Source organism: Neodiprion pinetum, chromosome 3, assembly GCF_021155775.2.
Source record: "Neodiprion pinetum isolate iyNeoPine1 chromosome 3, iyNeoPine1.2, whole genome shotgun sequence".
Lineage (NCBI taxonomy): Eukaryota > Metazoa > Arthropoda > Insecta > Hymenoptera > Diprionidae > Neodiprion > Neodiprion pinetum.
The window spans coordinates 6,920,727-6,944,592 of record NC_060234.1 but is presented as its reverse complement, the minus strand read 5'-3'; the positions used below and the strand labels follow the sequence as shown (position 1 = coordinate 6,944,592).

Here is a 23,866-nt window from a genome sequence, read left to right as displayed (position 1 = left end):
TCCCATAAAAATATTTGAAGCCGCATAAAAATATTTGAAGCCGCATAAAAATTATGAAATTGTGATGAATTTCCCATACGTATCGAAATAGAAATTTTCATAATTTCACCACAGAATAGTTATTAAAATCTACATTGAAAAGTCTAGAACCGCAAACCCGGATGGAATCTCCATATAAATACATCTCCCGTAAGGATTCTTAACACTATGTCACAATGTCCAAACCGTAATGATAACTTGGAAATTACCACCGTTTCGGCATAACGAAAGGCGCTTAGCTGAGATACATTTTCTTATTTTCATATCAGGAGGTTGAGGAACTGAAACGAACCTTGTGATCGAGGGTTTTAATGATAGCGTAGGTGTAGGAGAACTTTTGTACGCATCGAGATTGGCTTTTGAGCTTCCGGTCGATGAACCTGCACGGTTTGTCGAGGACCTCCTTTTTGCAAGAGTATTCATAAAATCGTTGCTTGTTCTCTCCGTCCCGGTAGAGGTCGACGTACATGTTATCCCGGTTCGTTCCACCCAGCGGTTCCGACATCTCTGCATCGGTTGGGCAGCAGTCGACCGGGTTACCTTCGTCACCAGCCTCTCGGCGCAGCATCTTCTGCATCTCACGATACGTCATTCGCTTGTTCGACGTTTCATCCAACGGCACGTTCCTGCCGAACCATCATATCAAATGAGATTAAGTGTTTCCAACAGTTTTTTTTTTTCGAACATAAAATGGGTACATATGGGAACTTTGTTGAAGGATTGTTAAATCGTAACTAAATCCAATTCCAACTCCCAGGTAACATATATACTCTAAAGTCATTGCCAAGTAATTATGGTGCACTAAAATTTGAAATTTGAACAAAGTCGTGGATTAGTAGGCGCTTACTACATTACAGCATATAAACTGTCATATGGTGATGCATCATGCAAAGTAGTACAACTATCAAATATTACAATTCGAATGGAAGTCATCACAAGCAGCAAAATCCTTTATGCTATTCACTGTGCATGACTGAAACTCATATTTTATTGACTTTTTCACGTATTACTATTGTCTTTGATTACATATTTTACGGCACATTTTCTGTCGTCGTTGATTTCCAGGTTATTCTTGGTCCCTATTGAACTGTTCAACATACGGTTATTTTTTGTGTTTGGGAACGCACGATCGCTACTCAGGCAAGTATAATGCTAACCAGGAATAAAAATAAGTAGATACTAAATAAATCCGCACCAGGCAGAGATGTGTCCTCTGAACGGATGATCCCTGGGCCGACGTGACGTGAAGGAAGAAGTCAGGTTATTCGCGGCAACAAGCCACGGACACAGGACTGCGGTCACCCAAACCACCTGCAACATGAAGAACGATCCACGAAATGTTAACAAGTTATTCGTAAGGCAAACATGCCTGGAATATAAGAACGTTGGTCAAATGCTTTGCGAAAGGAGGTGCAGCCGCGAGACACCGCATTACTCATACGCTTAGCCCAACAGAGTTACGAGCTGAACCAGCAAGTGTGGTGCGCAAGCAGATACGGATAAAATGTGCATGTATGCTTGTAATGATGCTTGTATCTGCCAACCAGTTGGGCGAAGTGATTAATTCAAGTACCGTTCTGCCGTTAAATAATTTTTCCCACCCTCTCCAGTTTTTTTAAAAGGATTTTTTAGTCGTACCATACCAGTAAAAAGCTGTCGTGACATTGACAAATGCTTGACAGATCAAATTTAAAAGCATCAAGATTATGAAATACTATTTTTAGGTTGTCGAAGATATCTACACTTTTACAACAGTCGACTGAGAAAATTTTGAAAAATTATTGAAAGTCTGTTGATGTCTTGAAAATAGGTTCACAAGCGAATTCATTTCTACTTTTTTCTTTCTCAATTTCCACGGGACAATGCACAGTACCATGGGACCGGTTGAACAGAGGTTACGTATCGGGCATAGAACCGGGACAAAAGTAACGTAAGGTTCCAAGATCTCGTTGTGTGGTCATGTTGATCTGTTTAATTTGAATACCACCTCGGTGGCAGTGTGCACTTAGATGCCGTTAATTACACGAACACCCAACCGCGGGATGACTTAATTAAGTATCATGAACCGTTATCTCGTATCGCTACTTCTCCGAACTTGGTGTCCTTTGTATATTCAACCGAATCTCACGAACGGTGCCTTATACATGCAGCTGCCTCGGACACCGGACCTCGACACGCTGCATTCAATGCCCGACGAACCAATCCTGAGTCCTGGCCAAGAGATCAATTTTACTGCCTAGAATGCATAGAAACGCTCTACGGTAGTCTGGACTGTGGCCCAAAGGTCTTGGAATGCACTATAAGCGATACTTAATTCATTTCAGATGGCGATAATGTATGGACCATGTCCGTGGGCCACGGGCAGTATAAAACCGTATTAGGTAGATTGGGTCCCTCTACCTGAATTCAGGATATATGCATTTCATTTTCAAGTAACACTGTGTATGCTGGATATAGCTGATAACAGTTTCAGGCTCATTGTCAGTAAAATTCACAAAACAATTCATCAATAAGTCAAAAGATGGAAATCTTCCCGCTTGTTCTTTCAATCCTGCGAGTCATTCCATAGATATATTATATCTATGGTCGCGCGATGTCCGCGATCATTCGAAGCGACCACACATCGAGCTGCTGGACACTTCTTGCATGTAATCAGCTTACGGGTGTGAAGAGAATCGAGAACACGCCGACAGGTACGATTCCAAACTGTCGATAATGGACTGAGCCGAGACTCATTAGTATATCATGTCATCGCAAATAACGTCAATTTATATGATCGAAATCCTTTGCTCGCCACGTGCATGCGTAGGCAAAATTTTATCCTCGATGTGATCTGACATTCGAATAATTACCCAGAATTCATCATTTGCTCATCAGTCTGCAAATGGGATCCTATCTTCTCGCTTTCGACATGTGAATAAGTGTGGAAATAGGATTTCCTTCGTGGGATGTGACGAAATATCTCGCAACGACTTCATCCGTCACATGTAAATCGGTGCAAAAGCACCGAGGCCTGATGGCACAAGAAGATCATAACTGCGGTGATGGATGATGAGGTCGTTATCGGGACTTGATGAACGCTGGTAACAGGTTCGCACGTACTTGTCAATGATTTTCACGCTATGTTAGATTTTCTCGATGCAATTATTCGCGCAGCACACATATGTCAGCTTTCGTAATGTGGGCAAAATTTGACGTTATCCAGACGGTTAAGGCTTAACACAGACATGTGATCGGCGTATCTCGAGGACCTAGCATAGAATAGACGTTGTTATCTGAAATGGCACCGATCAGAGTTCAGTTGTTGAACGGAACCAGGAAACTCGGCAACTCGCAAAACGAAATATGTTCAACGATGCTTGAGACGAAGTGGGCTTATTCTTATTAATGAGCTTCCACGTTCAATACTTCGTATCGGACATCGGGCATGCGGTTTGACATTTCGTAACGTTAACGCTCCGAGAACTCTTGGCGATTGATACCAACGCAGAGAGTTCGAGCAGGCAATGAAACTTAATTGACGACTTTTCTACGGCTTGTATTTCAAACGAGCACGCCGACTTTCAGTGACATTCATTCGCTCAGCTGAGAAATGTGATTACACATATATTTTGTGGCTCTCTTTAATCCTACGGGTGCACATCATACCTTTCACCGTTCAACGCCGTTCTCCGTTATTCGACAGACACTGGATTGCGATTGGAGAACATGAAATGGTAGAAACTCTTTCGTTCATGTTACTGCTTTTCGAATCGTCAACATTACTTTTTGTCTTCAAAGTGCATCAAAAATCAATTTTCGATGCTTCAAAAGTACTCTAAGTACTTCTCGAAATGGACTTCCATGTATTATAACTTGCGAACTATCACGCATTACGGTTTTTAATGAAAAACCAATCGCCGAAAGAAAAAAGTCCCTGATCAACTGGCCGTCATTTCTTGAAGCCCAATGACTCGCGGACTGTCGAAGACATGATCTGATTGGGGTTACCAAGAGGTGCTGAAGGTCGAAGCAAGGAGGAACCTGGCGCAGTCGATATCGGGACCCCGCGTGAAATGCAAATATGTCGCTCCTCGAGAGAGAAACAGAGAGAGAGAGAGAGAGAGAGAAAGAGAGAGCCGAGGTACCACATGCACTTATACAACCATGCACCACTTCCCGGAGCTTGTCGTCGATTAGACAGGAATGTGCTTTCCTAGTCCTCAACGATCTCGACGGGGCAGAACGAGTCGTCAAGCAGCTCGTTCTCCGATCATCTACTGATCCGCCGGGAATATGTCCATCGAAGAAACTGGAGCGCGGCTGGTATTCAGACATCGATTCTGATTCTGAAGTTCGATATCGCCAATTTGCGACGCACGTTGGAATCTCGGCACTCGTATTACGGGGACGTGATGGTTTTTCTATGGATTTTTACGACTTCCATGCTGATTTTGTCTAGATGTCCACGCTTTTTGAATGTTATTGAAAATATGTTTCTCGATTCATCGCAAAGGGAAACAAATATACCCTGACCTTACCCCAGTCTTTACGCTGCATTTTCGAAAAGATTTTAACAATCAACCTCAACGATTTTGTTTCAAAAGATACGAAAATAACGTGATAACCTCAAAATGATTTGATACCTACAGTTATAAAACATTATGTCTCGATAATTATAGAGTGTATGTTCACGAAACGTCAGTATATAATATTGGGCTGTCCATAAGCTGTGTAGCTCCATTTTGTGAATAGCCCCTATGATTCCAATTATTTATTTTATTGTAACAGAGTCCAATTAAAGTTGAAATTCAGAATAATGAGACTGGCAAGCCCTGTTTGTTCCATAATTTTTCAAACGATACTATTTGATTCATTCATGTTCCAAACTTGAAAAAGTTTTACGCTAACACAAAATTTGGCCCACTTACTACTTGACAATAAAAAAAATCGAGGGTTGTACCATTATATGTTATTGAGATTAGTAAGGGTGCTTGAGAGATTGCGATTGATCTTGATCTTCATCTAATCGCGAGGCTTTTATCGTAATGAACATAAATTAGTGGGGACGTGGTATATCGGATTTAGCCTGGGACGCAGCGTATTCTGCTTGCAGCAGTGAAACTGGCTTCGTTTATGAATTGTATTAATCGCACGTGCGCTGCTGAGGTTATACTTTGCAATTTGGAATTGTCCCGAGTTTACAGTCCAGGCCAGAAGGGTTATTTCATGCGACAAAGAAGCAGCGATTGGCTTTCACCGGAAAAAAATTATTAAAAAACGGTGAGTCGAGAACGTGGTAAGTTCCACAATATTTACGAAGCCGTCAATGCACCGGGAGTATCATTAGCATAGCCTTTGTGTGTTCAGGAGAGAAGAACTTACGAAGAAGAAGAAGAAGAAGAACAACCCAAAGGTAAAGGCGATTTCAACACTTGGTTCGCTTCGCCATTATCGGACGTCACCGATGTGCTTCTCATTATATTCTCCAGCAGGGCGATTCCTAACGACCATAAAAAAAATCCCGACATCCATTTCTTTCGCCTCATCGATACAACGCCGATGATCGTTCCTCATGCTTCGGGCTTCGTTTCGCACCTCGCTCGCTTCAACACCACGTGTCTCTCATTTTCAGGCATCTTATTTGTGAGCCATTAACTTTGAGGATACGTTCAGAGACTTCCGTGAATGGTAGACGAGGTTCGGCGCGTGGGTGCGTTACAGTATCACGTAAAATATAAGGCACACCGTATAAACTGTATTGGCAATTAGCCAACGATTTAATGACAGTACGAAACTTTATAGCAGCCCGATCGCGAGGCCATCGGACGGTTTAACTTATTCGTTGCTTGAACGTCTTTTCCACAAAGAATCATCGTCTTAATGTAATTATTCAGTCCGCAGTCTCACTTATCACAAATTTATTACCAAAAATCTTTGCTTTGGCAAGATCTGTTTCAAAATTTGTTCTGGCGTCATGGCCCAACTTACTGTTTCAGTACAATCAGATCTGGAGATCGGTCTTAAAAGAAGTGGGAAACGCATATTGAACTAGTTGTAAGAGATGCATGTAACTCATTCTCTTCGTGAAACGATTCTCGATTATAATCCTTGTGTAGGGTGTCAAATTTGTTGCTTTTTAACTGCTGAATAGACAAAAAATATGGCCTCACCTGAACAGAATGTGAAATGATCATGAATGAAGAAAACTTCAATTCTGTTTCTGGTCATGGTTTTAGACGATTTTTTTCAATAATCGAAATTACAGTCGTGTAACTAATCACGAATAGCATTACGATCATAGTATTGAAATATTCATAAATTACGATCACTTTGTTGCAAAATAAATTTGTTTGTAATGTCTATCAACTCGTGAAATAAAAGAGTCAGAGTCGAATCATTAAGATTTGTACTTCACAATTAGATAATACAATGAAATTTTTTTTGCATATTTTCAAGTGAATCAAATGGTCTCTAAACACACCTTCCAGTTGATCAAACAAAACCATGGATCTGCGTAATGAGTATGAAATACGTCGAAAATACTAGAAGACCAAAGAGGTGATCTATCGAGGAAGTGTCTCTTGAAATATTGGAAAGGTATTAGATCAAAATGAAAAAAAATAAACAAAAAATAAAGAAATCCAGCAAAACGGTAAAAAATTAGAACGAACGTTAGATCCAAGAGCTGCTGTGCAGGTATAGAGCCATTCGAATATAATTAAGAATTTTCACCCAAACAATTTATAAATATACAGTAGCCGCACGTATGGCAAGCGGTAACTATTTAGTGCCACTTTAAGTGTCGGTAATAACAGGGATTTTTTTTTTCTCCCCGCTCCGGTACACAATGAATACCACCGTCTGTACTTCTACATAGTAACATTACCGAGTTGCGGCATTGAAGCTCCGTCGTTCAGTTGCGGGTACGTAGCACTGTACGTATGTATAGGAAAACGTACCTATGGGACTGTCTCTCTACGTTCGTCTCTGCCGGTGTCTGCGATGCCTCTAGGCTGTTTAGACAGTGAACTCTCGCCGTGTGTTGTGATTGACATATATCAACATTTACTTAGTCGCGTTGCCGTTCCGTGCTTGCGTGCTTTCGTGCTTGCGGACGCGCATGCGTGCTTGGTTTTACCGAACTCGTGAGTGCCCCGAAGATAGCCGCGCGTGGTTTTTCACATCGGTACCCGTGCAGCTTTCCCTAAGTCGTCTTTGCTTGTCATCCCCTTCGGAATGATTCGTTGCTTATCGTCGTTAGCAGACACTGCGTGAAATTATTACACGGATTTACCGACGCCAATGTTTGGTCAACGAACTTTTTGCCTTCGCAAAAAATTATGCAACGAAGGCTGAAAAACGATATTAAACTTCATCGAGCTAGTAGAACTGAATTTTATCCAATGAACATCCTTTGAGTACATAAACAATTTTAAGTAGGGGTATGCAATTTTGTATCTCAACAATTTGTAACAGATAACAATATTTCAATAACTTTTGTAACGTAAGTTGGATATAATTTTTCTAATTTTGTTGTACATTGAAAATCCGATTAAGGTGAGTGTATTAAGAACTAATTTACGATTGAAACGAACCGAACAAAAGTAGTGAAAAGTAGACAAATCGTTCTACGATAAAGAAAAATTTTAAGCATTCCTTTCGAAGATTAAAATCAACCGTTGAATGGATCCCAAGTCTGACGATTTTGAAATCTTCGTCATTCATACTCGGTTTGGTTGAACATGGAACTTTTTATTTCGTCGATATTTGGCTAAGGAAACATGCATGATTTAAAAGGTATTTGCTTTTTATTCGACGACTCGTACAATTACCCAGCGAAAGAAGGAAGAAAGTCTAACGCATCGTCGTATAATGATGACATATAATTATCCGCTGCAGGTAAACAAATCAAACCAATTATAATCGACGACAAGTGTAATCCGTGGCATTAGCATCCGTGCAGTCGTCGAGTTGCTAATATCGTTGAATAATTTATATAAATTTTCAATCCCTAATGAGATGTTAGAAATTAGAAATTAAACGAGTCTCCATTTACGCGTAGGTAGGTACGTACACACGTGCTAGTCGAAGCGGCATCGAGGTATCGTAATATCCTCGTAACAGCCTGAGACGAGTGTTTGAAACGCGGCGTTTTACTTCTGTGCAGCATCCTCGAGGACTTCGCACAGCAAATATCCTCGCTTATCCTCGCGAAATCGCGCAGCTGCTGCACCGCTGCTCGACGAATGAATTAATTACATACAAAGTGTTTGGAAAAGTGACTTTTTATATTACCTAAAGAAATTCATATTATCTGCAGCCACACTGAGAAAAATTTCACTTGTTACAGTAACTAGAAAAAGTCAGTAAAACAGGTATCGTTGAAAAAAAAAAAAAATACTGTTTGAATATTGTTGGAATTACGAAAAACGAGGTACAATTTGGATCCCTTTTTTGGGTAATTGCAACGCAAAATCTGTTTCTGAGGTTTATACTCTACTTTTTTAGCTAAACGAGGCTTTAATGTCAATTTATTGTTGCACAAGCATTAAATTTTCGCAACAGTTACAAGAAAATCTAGTAACAGCGATCGTAATGAGAAGGAATAGTAACGGATACTAGACTTCCTGTTAACAGCTACAAAACTAATTTTCATTTTGTACCTAGAACTATATTCTTCAATTGTGGTAGAAGATGAAAATATTTAAGGACTGAGCGGTGACCGGAATTAAAAATTTCTCTCAGTGCAGGCTGGCAGATAATTGATTTAATATAACGCCCACATGGTGCGCGATTCGCAATTGTCCTTGGTGTGTTTATTCCATTGTAGTGTAACCGCGCAGATTATGCAATAAAAAAACGCGAGACTGTTTGACGCGTGGTAAAAAATTTCCATCCGATAAGATTCAACGTTTCTTGTTATTTGAAATGAAAAAAAATAAATAAATAAATAAAAAAAAAAAGTGATCGGTACATAATCTTATACGTATGTATATAGTGGATAAGTCGCATACCTATTCGTATGTAGAACCGAGCATAGAGGTGATAAAATTCTTTCTCACGCGACTCATCAACTGGTACTAAAAATAAAACTCGAGTGAGTGAGATGCCGATCTGATCAAATTCGAGTGATTAAAAATCGAAATTTTGAGATTTAGCTTACCCGTTTTATTTCAACGAAGCGTTTACGTTCGATTTTCTCTTCATTGTCGGGGGATAGTTTTGGATACCGTTGGATTGTATCACCGTCTACTATTGTTATACGCCTTAGACCAATGGTCTAGATAAGAAAAGTTGTTATCAGGCTCATCTGGCTCTGTGACGTAACGATTTCAATTATACGACCTACTTCGATACTTTGCGCCAATTAGGAGATACACGGGTTGTCTAGTGAATTGTTATTGTTATTGTTATGTATGTATACCTGTACGTGTACAATATAAGCAAGGTGACGAAGTAACGACGCGTGAACTAAATTCACGTGATATCGGGACACGTTTTACATTCGGTCCGATGATAATAATTAAGTTAATTGATCGCATTCCATAAATCACAGACATTCTGCGCCTGCGGGAGCTCCGATCCCAGTAATTGCCACAAATTAACGTTACTCTTGTCGGTTCAACCCGACGAGTATACCTGTATCTTCATGCTTGAAACTCGTTTTGTCTCGCATGGAAATCGTAAACAGTTGCATAAAATTACTCCCCTCGTTCAACATAACGATCACTCATTCGGTTAATGAAACCTTTCGAGAGTATTCGTTTAACCCTGCAAGCGACAAACTCTACTTATTTAGGATGAAGCTAAATTCAAGACTGTATTTGAAAATTTAACTGTTTTATAATCATTCACAGAATTCAAAATCAGAATTTTTTATTACATTTTTGGATTGAAGATAGAAAAATTTTCACTTTTAGAAGAAAATTTTTTTTTCAAATTAACCCCTGTCCCCGCAATTCAGTGAATAAAATTTTCAAATCTTTACGAAATATCTATTGTACAAAGGACTATTGAAATAAGTATTTGCTTGGGTTTATCTTTTATTTTTCTTCGCAATGATGAGACATCTTTTCGCACAAAGCATAAACAATTTTACCGAAAACACTCTTACAACAATATTGCTACGATATCTCGAAAACGTTTAGATTTTTTACTTGAAATTGATACGCCTTATCCATATAATATGTCTTCATTAATTCATTGCTGCATTTAGTTTGAATTTATTCCCCCAACTCTCGTCTCTAATAATGTTTACGTTTTGGACAAATTCAATTTTTTTATACATTCCAATCCTTTACCGAAAAGTTACTTTGTGTTACTTTGAATTGTTAAAAAATTTACAGATCTGCTAAAAAAAATCCTTTGGCAAATAATTGTGCAGATTTATTCAGTCTCGGGTAATTTATTTTTCAATTTCATCCCATTTACTTGACAAGGATATGTGACTGTTATTTTTTCAAAGTATCCGCAGCGAACATCGTCGGCGGTTATAATGGCCATTCCCCGGGTCGATTTTTCACGGTTTTACTCGCTCGTTGAGTAGCCGGTATGCAATTTGCATACGGTGGTAATTATCGCATATTAGTGCAATAACGATTGCCATTAACGAGTATCGCGATATCAACCTATACTGGTTTGATAATGAGAAAGTAATAAGTCTTTGAAATTGCCTCGGCTCATTTCAATCCGAAGAATAAACGCAGAGCGCAGCTTTTGCCGCGTCGCGTTGCGACGCTAACTTGGATAGGTACTAATCAGTTAAGTAGCAATACGTGTAGCCGTAGATATCTGTTCCTATCCAAATATGCGCAGTACCCGTAGAAGGCTTGCGTACCTGAACGTCGCATGCCGCGTATTGAACATTCGACGCAACGGGGTAACAAACTTTGAACAAAACAAAGCGAAGCAGCTGAACTGAGAAAATTTTGTGTCCCCTCTCATGAATGTACAGATAAAATTGTACGTTATTCTTCGAAAGCTTTGATTCGACGCTTCGAATGACAACCATTTGAAAATCAAACATATCTCTGAATGTTTTTAAAAATTGGACTCAAAAGCGTTCCAACAAGACAGAACTTTTGTTGAGAAATTTAAGAAAAGAGCGAGAAAAGTTACATTTTTTCTGGAGTCTTTTTCTAAGTTTGAAACTTGAAAAATCCCAGACGATATATTATGAGAATGAGAAGTTTCAATTACCTTTTTCAATGATCGTGCGAAAGTATTTGATCGCTGAATATTTTTGCTTTGTTTTATTAAACGGCGAGTAACTTAAACGCAGTGAAAAGGAATCAAATTGCAACCATTTGAAAAACCAACGAACATATCACGTCACTTCGTGACGTCAAAATATCTCGGAACGTTTTTAAAAATTGGACCCAAAAACGTTCCAGCACAAGACAGAACTTTTTTTGAGAAATTCAAGAAAAAAGCGAAAAAAGTTACATTTTTTTTCTGGAATCTTTATCCAAGTTTGAAAATTGGAAAATCCGAGACGATATATTATGCGAATGAAAAGTTTCAATTACCTTTTTGAATGATCGTGCGAAAGTATTTGATCGCTGAATATTTTTGCTTTGTTTTAGTAAACGGCGAGTAACTTAAACGCAGTGAAAGGGAAAGGTTTATTCGCAAAAAAAAAAAAAAAACCAGATAAAGTCAGAGTAATAACGTGACAAGAATCGAGGTGAAATATGTCGAGAAAATGGGATCTCGAAAGCGTTTAAAACGAGAGTGGAACGTAAGATGAAAATATCGCGGAATCAATGACAAGGGTGAAATAAAGGAGTGATGATATCTCTTCTGCAGCAGAATTTCAAACTGTATACGTATATATATATACGGTTGTGAATTTACACGGAGGAAGCATTGGAGTGGTATCGCTGACTCGAATAAAGGACCTCTTTGGAAGTGGCTGAAACCCGGCGGCGAGATACACCCACGACTCACTAAATCACTCAAAAGATACGGCGTCGGATGAGGCGAGCCTTCTATGTATAATCCATTCGTAATATATTATTTGAAAATTGTTTTAAATTATAGGCTTCACGGCTGGGATGCCATCGGTGATAATAGAAGAGCGTTTGCTCCTCGACAGTATCATCCTACAAAAACCCTGCAGTCTGAGGATCCTGGAGAAGAGTGAGTAGAAAGTGCGAGCTGAAATGCTTTCCTTGCTTTTTTATTTTTGCCTGACATCGCTGCGCTGCTCTCGGCTTTTAGTGGGAAAAAATTATGCCGATCTCTTCTGCGTCCAATTCAGGGTTCAACGATTTTTGGGCGTCGGTTGACAGACGACGGAAACTCGGAAACGTTTTAATCGCGATTCACTTCAAGTTTACAGATAATTTTCTCGGATAATTTACGATTTACTTTTCGATAAAACTGGGACCCTTGAAATTTTACGAACAACTGACACTTCTTTTCATCTCTCAGTTTTTTTTTCATTCTTTGTTTCATTAACTGCTCAAATGATCAAGCAATACAATAATTTATGATTTTCTGATTTCATTTAGTTTTATGTCTCCGTGTTAAGTCTGATTTTTATCCGGACTTCTGTTTCCGCGACGTTTACAAACTCAGGATTAAAACAAACTAGATTTCTGACTAGACATTTGAATTGGGCCCGTTTTCTGCGTTGTTAACATAAAACATCGATTCATTCATTCTACAATTTTGTCAATTCTTAGTCATTATTCGCTGTCTTTTTTTTTATTTTTGTTTCAATAATGGATTACAGATATACTCAAACTATTTGAAAACCAGTTTTTAATCCACGTACTGCACACATGTATACGTCAATAACAAGCAACTTCATTACGTTCAACATACTATCAACTAATATAATTGGTTGTAAGAAACGAGCTTCAAATTCCGTTAGCATAGCCAAGTTTCGCTCGTAAAGCGATTACTTTATATCTTAATTTCTATCGTTAAATAAATATTCGCGAAAGGTCAACCGCGAGTCCCGATGTTACGCCCATTTTTATGTCCGCACTTCCGCGGCTTCTGCTTTTTTCGACAAACGATAATCGTCATCTGCTGAGGTAAAAATTCAGGTGAAACGAAAAAATGAAGAGAACAACGAGTGAATTGAACTTAGTGTCGATGATCCTGAAGAACGATAAGACTCTTCGAAACGAGGGCGCTTTTATGTCGTTACGATATTTGGTAATTTTGTTTCTCTTTTTCCGGCTCATTTTTTCCCTTACGAATCTGTCTCTCGGTACCTGATCTTGACCAGATGTATAATTTATAATACCAGCGATGAGATCCTCGAGTAATCCCTGCCAATTACCGAGTTTCCCACCAGCAAGAATGCAAGGAAACGATGATCATCGATGCGATCGATTCGCCGAGCGCGTTAAGCGGATTATTTATCGGAAATATCGGCGCCAGTAAATGATTAGCATATTAATATCGCGTTGCTGAATTGGCGCCGCGTTTGCGATGCGAAAAGGAATAATTGATTGCATTATACGTTAATAATTTGTTTAAAAAAAGAAATGTATCCTAATCCCTATAATCACGCCCACTGTCGACGAGCCGCGAACAGTTGTGTCGAATTGGTGCAGAGCTTGTAACAAGATAATAATCGAACGTGTCCGCGTGTCTGTGACAACCGATAGACACGCGCATTATACCTGCGGCTGCCAATAATAATATTTATCAATATCCAGGGCATGCGGATAATCACTCATGATACTGCATTGGCATGTAGCACATATTATGTAGATAGCCAAGGTATGCGCGGTGCGATAGACACTTTATCTATAAAAAGATTGAAAAACTGGCGGCAGTTATTCTTGCACTTTCATCATTTGTTGATTTTTTTTATTTTTTTTTTTATTCTTACTGCGCCAATTTGCGTACAACCCGGCAACTGAATTATCATCCAGCTCTGATTCAAACGGAACCTAGTAATTGTCAACATTGTGCAATTTGGAAAATTCAGATTAACTCGCAGTTATTCTAGTCATTATCTGACAAAATCGAATAGCTGTAGTCGGCACAAATCAAAACATCTGCTTTTTTGCAAGCCTCTTGAAAATCTGTATAGTTGGGTGCATAATAGTTGAACAAAAATAATATGAACTATCATTTTTTCAAATAAAAAATCATATATCATTCAGTTTTGGTAAATTACTTCCAAGCGGAGCGTCGGAGTGATTTTAACTGTCGAATAATTTTGAATGAAAAGAAATTTCGAAACGTATACATAAAATCGCAGCTCTTCGGAATAACTGTAAACAGAAATCTTATCGAATTCCTTTGTTCGTACGAAAACAGGCCGGAGCTTCCTAGCTAATTAACAATTTCGCACCAGACCAACGATAAACACTCGATTTTAATCGAATTCGATATGATATTGTTCAACCGTTGAATGGTAATATTTACGCTTTTAAATAACCTCCATTAATGTTCGACAAACAATAAATTAAATTATACACGCAATAACGAGTTGAAAAAATTTCTAAACCGAATCCAGAGTTTAGTTATTCTACATTGAATTTCGACCTCGCACCTGAACGTGACACATAACACATGCCGGTGACAAGAGATGGGTTTGCATTAAACTCGATTTCGATTCGATTCTTGTTTAAAACGGCATTGTAACGACGACACGACGAATGGTAAACGAGTATCTCGATCGGACCTCCTGCGAAGCAATTTGCATCTCAGCTCAAGACTGCGGCAACACGACGGTTGAATTGTCCCGAGATGTTGCGTTGACGTAGCTGATTGTAAGCCATCTTAGGTTGAGTGAGTTGCAATTTGTAAACCTTCAACCGATCGCAACAACTGCTCAAGAGTCTCTGTCACGACGTTGCGTACCTGCAAGGACTTCAACCGAAGTGGCTCAAGTCTGCATTCCAGTCCCAAGCACTGTTGAACTGAAACTTTTTCATAGCGGGATAACTTTCTGTTACGCCATGTTTCGCCACCGGTAAACAGTCAATTGGGAAAAATAGTATTTAACGGACTTCGATACTTCAGAGATTGAAAAAATTCTACCTGGATCGCAAGGGATTATAAAAATTTTATACAACAAGACTTTTCAGGGCTTCGCCGGAGTCCTCGGAAAGATTTTGTTAAATGGGTAAGAGATGACTACGAAATACGTAATTACAAACAGCTCGTTAGTGTGAATCTGGGATGGAAAGAATGAGTAGGAGGACATTGCGCAAGTCTCTTTTCTTCGTACGAACCGAAACAAAATTACCATCCATTCTCTACTCCCTCGAAAAAAAACTCGGCTCACGATGTGGAACTTTCACGCACCAAACCGTTGAGCATCTTGTTTTATATTACACTTATCTGGCGATGATGAGAAAATGTGACAAAGTCGTAGACGCCCGGAGAAGCACCCCGAGTCGTAAGGTGCGCGGTTTATCTCTTTGCGCCTGACAGGGTGAATGAAATCTGAAATCTACAGCTCTATTCTGCCTCCAGTTCACCGCGTACGCGAGTCTGGCTTCATAACACGCTAATAACACTCTCGGCAGGGGGCATTTGTGCTCATTATACTCACTCGTATCCGCTGTTCTACCGGGCAGACTGATTGCTTCTAGCCTTCATCCTCGTACGACGGATCTGAATGAAAGGATCTCCTAACTGCCGAGCACCGAACGGTTAATTTGCTACTGTAAGTTCTTCGTGTGAGAATTTGTGGTTGTTCGGAACTTGATAGTGGCCAGAAACCATTTTGAAGAAACTTGATACTCGAATGTGTCCGTACAGTAATTTGACGTGGAGCTGTTTATAATGAGGCCAGAGGATTCATTGCCACCCCCCGAAGTGAAGATTCTGTTCTTGTAAGAGATTTCCGTATTTCAGAATTACAGTTACCAAAAATGGCGGTTTGCCCCATTAGCCACGCCTTGTGACTGAAATTGCTTCCAATACCGCGATAAAAAATGATTATATTCAAATCTGTGAAGCGAAGCACGTGGCTGGTGCGTTGCCTGAAGTCGATCTCAGGCTAGCCGGAAAGATTTTCGACGTGCCTGGTAGACAACACGGAACGACGGTAAGCTGCGTAATTTATTCTCAGTGTCAAATGTCTCCGACGTAATTGCGTCGATCGAAAATCTGACCATCCTAGTTGGAAATATCTTGCGCAGCACTATAAAGTACACTATTATCCTTTTGGTTTCAACGGAGTTTCATAACCAGCTGAATTCAGCACGTTTCGAACTTGATTGAATGGTTGTGAGTGCGATTTATATATTAAAAAAAAAAAAAAAAATGGTACTTTTGAAAAAAACATCTAAAAATGGCACTTGCAGCATTTATTAATTCTCCTCTCCAATTTGTCACCAAGGAGAATTGAAGAAGGCTGTAAGTGTCATTTGGAGACATAAAATGGTACTTGTTTCTGAAAAATGGCACATTTCCAAAGAAAATGGCACTTACTGCCCTCTTTAAATATCGTCTTCAATTTGTCACCAAGAAGTCTTTGAGAAGGTTGTGAGTGCCGTTTGAAGAAAAAAAAAAAAAAAATGGCACTTTTCCAAAAAATGGTATTAACAGCCCGCCTTAAGCCTCCTTTTCAATACGTCGTCGTTGTGCCGCAAAGACCTTTTTGAGCACAGTCTCGAGCTTCAGCGAGACGCGTTGCTGGTTTCTTTGGTAAATCTGGTCGTTTCGGGGAAAAATGCGATAAGAAGGGATCGGCGAGAACTTACCGCGAGAAAGGCGCTAAGAGCTTCAATTCGCATAGTAGCTGGCCAGGCCAGCGGGGAGGCCGTAGATCCCAAGCCTCAGCTCGTCGTCGACTGTGCAGCTAAATTTCAATTCCTTCTGTAAAATCTCGTCCCCGCGGGGCGTCCTTCGGCTCAGCTCCTTGGATGGGGCCGGCGATCCAGGTCTCCTGGCTCCACGTCGACACGGCGCGCTCCTGCCCGGCGATCCCCTGACATGGCTAGCACGCCAACCTGAAACACGTACGCATATTCTTCAGTTACTTTCGACTTAGACTCGATTTGGGGTACAAATCGTGTTTCTCCGTCATCGAAGCACGGAGAGTCGATCAGCATTCAAAGATTTACCTCCACGCGAACCTTATTCATCGCTCGAATCATCGATTCTTTCTGCGTTTTTGCTCAAGTATTGAAAGGTGGTTCAAATTTTTTTTTTTTTAGGTATGCGGTACACTTCTATGTTTTTCGAAATAAATGTTTGTACGCAACACATCTCGTTCAAGTGAGTACATTGTACGACTAAACGGCTAAGACAGTGAAGAGTAAATTTCGGGAATTTATACGTCGATAACGAATAATTCAATTCGATTGGGTTTAGTTCTGTCAAAAATGTATGGACTGAACTTTTCTTTTTGTAAGTCAACCATTCCAAAGTGCCTCCTCCAAATTTTGAGATGAAGCGTTCAAGTCGTTTTTGAAAATATCGTGGGCACCATAAAAACATCCATCGTCTATTAACAATAATAATCCTTCCAATGAATCGGTTCTAATTTTGTTTTTTTTTTTAATGCGAATGAATCTGCATACTTTTGCATAAAATAAGCCCCAATCGTCTGGAATGATTTGTTGTACAGATGCAAATTCTCAAAAATCACCCACTTTTTTAACCATTTACTCGCACATGCCATCTTAAGATCACGTTTTATGTTTTTATTATCAGATATAAGCCTGGTCAACAATCTCGACATGCCAATCGGCAGTTGTTTAAAAATCAGAGAAACTGTCAATCAAATCAAGGTTCATAAGTTCATTAGCACCTGTCATGGCTGTTCACCATTTGATCCAACGTAGGTAAGATTCCCAAGGTAAGTGAAACACTGTTTTATAGTTGCATATGTTTTTTTATAATAACAGATGAAAAAAGTGAAAGCTTTTATATTTGTAGGGTAAATAGTTGTGACTAGTCGATGTGAGACGGCACGGTGCGAAAACCGTCACCAATATCACTATGCGATAATATCGTTTTCGGACTTTGATTATCATCACACACGGAAATAATAACTCGATGAAAAACGGTGGACTGGGTTAAACTGTTCCGGATCGGCGGAGTCAATCGCTAATATCATGCCGATAACGCGACGCGTTCGCTGCGGCATGTCGCGATCGACTGAACCGTGCTTTATTGATCAATCGATAAAAGTCAACTCGAGGCGCTGGTTGAAGCAATATAGAAACAAAACGGAACAAACAAAAAAAAAAAAAAAAAAACAAAAAAAAAAAAACACATATAAGAATAAACGAAATCAAACGGAAGTGCCGCCACGAACTTCAACGCACACTTTATCTTATCTTGTATTATACTTCGAAGTGTGGATGTTCCTGAACGGTCATCAACGCATAATTCAGTGCCTTTGCACCGTTGAAATTTCAGGCCGCTTTATAACTGACCTATTCCCACACATGAGTTATCCTTTTTTCCTGTTAACGATTTCTGCGCAATTTCAAAGTCCAAATTATTGCGTGACCGAACGGCGCCAAAGAAATATCTGCACTAAATTCATCGATGAGTGATTTTTCTGGAAATCTAAGATAAGATTCGTACGTTATAGTGTTGACGGAGTGGCTGAAATATTCGATTTCGTAACTTGCAGGATCAAGGGGCAAGTTGGAAAGGGGCAAATAACTTTCCGTAACTCGTTCTCGGTATCGCTTTTATCCACCGACAGACAAATATCGGAGAATCTTTGATTGATTCTGTTAGCAGTTTCGCATTCTATGGTAATTATTAGATATGAAAAACGATAAATCACCGGTTCGGCTATCGAACCACGTGGAAATCACACCGTGTAAAATGACGGAGCACCCGCATCACGTGACTCGCTGATTGCGCGAAATTCCATTGGCCGAAAAACAAAGGCGGGACGTCGAATACGTTAAATAAGATTCTACAAACCAGCCATCTCGAAAATTTCGATCATGTAGGAATTTATAGGTGCAGGTCGAGTTAAATCCGGAGTATAATAACGATTTTACGATCTTTCCAATGAATTTTTATCGCCTGTACAATCTATCGCAAACCGTAGCTGATGTTCAATTTATATCGCAAAGCAAATCGTCCGATATTAACATTCTTTAGATTAGCCATTCCGTTTCTTGATTGGAATTAGTCACGGTATTCGAGAAAAAGAAGGCCTGCCTTACAGTTTCGCTGGTCTAATTGTACCACCCCGTACGACAATAACGCTTCAAGATAATCCCAATTACGACACAGCTCGCCACTTGTGCGACCAAAGCTTTCCCCTCGAATCACGAGGATGTCTTTTACCGTAATCCACGGACTTAATCGTTGATTGGAATTCCAATCCAGATATCGACACGTTAGGCAATCAAAATTAACAGAACGAAACGTCATGCATGAATAAAAGCAGATGATGTACATACTTGTACTGTGACGATAATCAGTCTTTTAAAAAATTTACCGATCGCATCGATAGTCTAATTTCTTGGTGGAGTCCTGCACGAGCTTTATGCATGTTTAGAAAACTTTCTCCTCATTTCAGTGTAGTTAGGTTACTAAAATAAAAAATTTTCGTACGAGGGACTGAAATGTTTCCGTTTCGTGCGCAAATACATACTTCGATTAGAATTTGTTTATTTCTCTGACGCAACGTTTGGTAAAATGTATGTATCGACGCTAAAATTTGAATACGATAACTCGATTTCATCTGTCAAAAAAAGTAAACATTTTTTCGACTACATTTGAACTTGTTTCTCCTCTTTGCGTTGAAGGTAAATGACTATTCACAATCCGTAGCAAAATATCAGCTGAGTTACAATATATCTGTGACGTAGAAACAACGGTGAAATTCTCGGGAAATAACCCAACAACTAAAAATAATTATCGATGACGAGTGGATATTTTTTTTTTTTTTTCTCTCTCTCCTTGTTTTTCGCCCTCACGATTTAATCGTCTGCCAAGAAATTTTTCTACGAATCGATATACTTATTACAGGTACGAAGCGATAGCAGTGATAAGGCTGTACATCATCGATTCCAGGTAAGGAGAGTAAGTTCTGGAGTTTTTACCTATCCACGAAACGTCACAGCATCGGCATTCAACGATTCGCCGATAGGGTTTAACTTAATCCACACGATCTGAGACCCAGTGCATTTCTGACGAGTCTCCGCGCCGACGACGCCACGCATATGCGAATGTGTTTGCGTGCGTCTGTGTGTGCGTGTGTGTGTGTGCCAACGTCAGCTCACTTTATCAACGGCGCCTACAGTAAATCTGATAAGATCGGACGGTTCGCGCGGCCTCAGCTTGTACCGTTGTAACTACGCGGCGCCAGTGCTCTACTGTGTCATTATTTTATTATCATTAATTTTCTCGCTAATTGCGAAGTCTTGTATACAGGCGGCCTTCTTCGTCATTCGCGAATTTCGCCGTTCCATACACGCGGCGACGAAATATTCGACGTCACTGACGAAGCGACAATTCTTTTTGCCATGCCTCTTGCGATCGCGAAATTTTGGATTACGTAAGGCTGACTTTGAAAGCGGAAGCATCACCGGAAAAAAGCCCTTCCGTGTTCCTCAGCGTATATCATATCATAAGATCTTGATGGTAATGGAAAACCATTTGTCTGCCATTTTACCAATTCCAAAGAATGACGATACCATTGTAACTCAACTTGGTGCACAATACGAACTATTGTGCCGTTTGTATCATAACGGAGTTCGTTGTTCCAAATACATCGAGTGATGTTCGAAACCGAAAGTTGTCGGTTATCGTATCGTACACGTCGGGTCGAATGGGCTACGGTACCATTGAGTCAGGAATCCAAATCGTATTATTAAAATCTATACCTACTCAATAGCATTCTGAAGCATCATCCGATCGGGAAACTGGTTTCACGTCCTTTAATTTTGCCTTGGAATGACAACGTAAACCGTATCTGATAGTCGGAATTGAGTTGCTGGACGAAACTGTCACGATATCGGAACTATAAGCCCGGTAATCCGAATTCGGAACACGTTATTTTACTTTTGTTTATTTCACGATCACTTATGGCAGAAGCTAGGCTGTGTAACAGTAAAGATGAATAAGGTTCGATGCTTAGATTCTAGCTTCCATAAAAATATTTCAATTCGTCACTATACCAGCATATTTGAACTCCCAACAGTCTTGAAACAGTCACGATTACGTATTCTAAATGATACTTGCTGTACTAGGAAAATGTCGTTCAAGTCGTGTGGCATGCTCACCACGGAGCTTTGAGAACGAGCTTATCAGTATTCCGGGATTTGTATTGGAAGGCTGATTATTCCATGCCCGAGTAAAAACTTTCGTTTTGCGATCTTCCGCAACGTCTGCGTTGCATAAATCATGGAAGGTTTCTTCCGCCGATCAGCTTCGAGATACTTGACAGTTTTACAACTCAATCTTGCAAACGCCACCGACCCTCGTCAATCTCAAACTCGAACGTTGGGTATATAATGCGCACTCGAAAGTCGAGTTGAACAAAGCGTTGCGTGCAATAAATGAGTAGAAAAACAGGGAGAAGAAGATTAAAGCTAGTCGCTTTACTCATCCTCGGCAAGCCAAAAGCTCTTGTCGGACATTTTTGAAAAAAATAAAAATTTTCTCAGTGTTTGAAACAGGTGACGAGGTCAAGGGCGGTCGAATCAGGACTGAACCCGATTGAACCCGTTGAACCCGATTTCCGATAAAATCTCCTAGCAGCCTGTAGTTTCCGTAGTTACTATCCTTGGACTAGCATTATACCAACTCCGCCCGCAAATTACCTGCAACACCTGGACAGGGTGATCTGCGAATCAAACTGCTTCTCACCTGCAGCACGAAGACCGGGTGAGGATGAATCAATGCACACCATAGGAATTATCCTCTGAAGGAAACCGTGCCTATAATTTTTACCGAGAGTGTATATTGATCAGGCTATGGCAAAGAAAGCTTCAAATTAACCCGGAAATACCTCGCCTTGGAATAATGTAACGAAACGTTCGTTAGGAAATTGTATCGAGCGAGGGTCTTCTCTGCGTGAAAATTAACTGTAATTAAATGAAAGGTTGATGACCGAGCATTTTTATTATGCAAAGCGGAGAAAAATGCACGCGGTTAAGTATGTAACGGGTGATATAAATGAATACGTGCTTCGAAGTATCGAGAAAAGCGGTACAAGGTAGAGGAAAATGGAAAACTTGAAAAGGTAGCGGCTAACAAATTTCTGAAATTTCGGTTGGTACTTTTCATTATATTCTTAGTTTTATAAAAGTTCTCTGATTGTTCGAATAGTTGAAGTACTATCGATGGTAAAGTGTGAAAACCAACTTATCAAAAACCGCAGATGCTAGATCAGAAATTGAATAGCCACACTGAGAGAAATTTTTAGTTTCGGTTACCGCTCGGTCCTTAAATATTTTCATTTCTTACCACAATCGAAAAATATAGTTCTATGTACAAAATGAAAATTAGTTTTGTAGCTGTTACCAGAAAGTCTAGTTTTCTTTCTCATTACGATCACGGTAACTATATTTTCTCGTAACTGTTGCGAAACTTTAATGCTTGTGCAACAATCAATTGACGTTAAAGCCTTATTTAACTAAAAAAGCAGAGTAATCCTCACAAACTGATTTTGCGTTACAATAACCAAAAAGGATCGACGATAGCGCGAAATTATTACGCGTACCTCGTTTTTCGTAATTCCAACAATATTCAAACAGTTTTTTCAACGATACCTGTTTTACTCAATTTTTCCAGTTACTGTAACAAATGAAACTTTTCTCAGTGTAGGAGAACCATTTTGATCGACGTGCCGATGTTTTCGACTGAGAAAAAATTTCGAAATGATTGTTTATCAAATTCCAGCGCGTCGATCGGTAACTTCGAATTCTTCTTTCCATAGCCAACAATATTCCAAAGCAAATTTTCTAACAAGTCGTGAAGAAAAAACAATTTTCTGAATCGATCGAATACATCGAAAAAAAAAAAAAAAATAAAATAAAAATGTTTTCCGAATCGGACCGAATATGGTTTCACCCAACGACGCATATATTCTTGTTCCGAATACTCCTTTCGCGCAAACAATAGGTTTCTTTGAATGAGAAACAACACTTTTTCGCGATATCCGATCGCCGTCTTTCCTGAATCTAAAAAATCACCCAGTATAAGGGGGAGACAATAGTGTGCGTTTATCCGTGTAAAGTGAAAAACGGGTACAGGAGAGACGAGGATGCCGCAGAGGTAGGTCCGAGTACGCAACGACAGCCGGCGATCCAGGATTTCTTTAAACCGGAATCATTTAATACGTAATAAACGCGAGATCCTCTTCTCTTTGTCGGGATGGGTTTAATTAGTTACTGGTTTTGGAACCAGTAATCCTGCGCAGCCGCGCCCCCAGCTCGACGCGTCGAACGTCAACTAATTCACCTCGCCACGGCCATTCTCCGTATACCGAGCGCCATTCACAACCAACGTTCCTCGATGAATTTCGGATCTCAGCTGAAGCTGAGGAGGTACAGTCAGGGCCAAAAAGGGTTAGGCAAAAACGCGATCAGATAAAACAAGTTGAAAATTTCTCGCTTTAACTGGTCGAGAAATTACGTGAATTTTTTTTATTTCGATCGCATTGTCCCGTTTCTGATTTTCTTTTAACTTTTGTTTTTTTTTTTTTTTGTTAATCACAAAATCAATGTAATCACTTGTTTCGTTTGTAAATAAATTCTCAATAGATCGTTTCATTTAGATTTTGGATAATAGGTTACGCGCATTTGAATCAAACGCATATCGTTCGTTAATTATGATGATGGTACGTGTCAAATATTTTATCAACCGCTAATGAGTTCAATTGCAAAAATCTATCCGAGACGGTTCATAAAAAATTCGTTCACGAATAAATCGA

General features: G+C 39.7%; 1 protein-coding gene across 5 annotated transcripts in view; it reads right to left on the bottom strand.

The window, feature by feature from the left end:
* The window catches only part of LOC124214524 (uncharacterized), a 106,677-nt gene that overhangs the window by 2,312 nt on the left and 80,499 nt on the right, over positions 1 to 23,866 (bottom strand). For 3 of the 5 annotated variants that reach the window (XM_046616860.2, XM_046616861.2, XM_069134597.1), the window contains 3 exons: positions 16,710 to 16,958; positions 1,235 to 1,350; positions 332 to 665 (listed from right to left, as the gene is read on the bottom strand). In XM_046616860.2, the coding sequence (XP_046472816.1) occupies positions 332 to 665; positions 1,235 to 1,350; positions 16,710 to 16,742 (483 nt within the window). In that variant the 5' untranslated portion in view covers positions 16,743 to 16,958. Of the gene's footprint in view, positions 1 to 331; positions 666 to 1,234; positions 1,351 to 16,709; positions 16,959 to 17,072; positions 17,095 to 17,761; positions 18,086 to 23,866 lie in introns of those variants that run through there. The other 2 variants (XM_046616859.2, XM_046616862.2) reach the window with 2 other exon arrangements.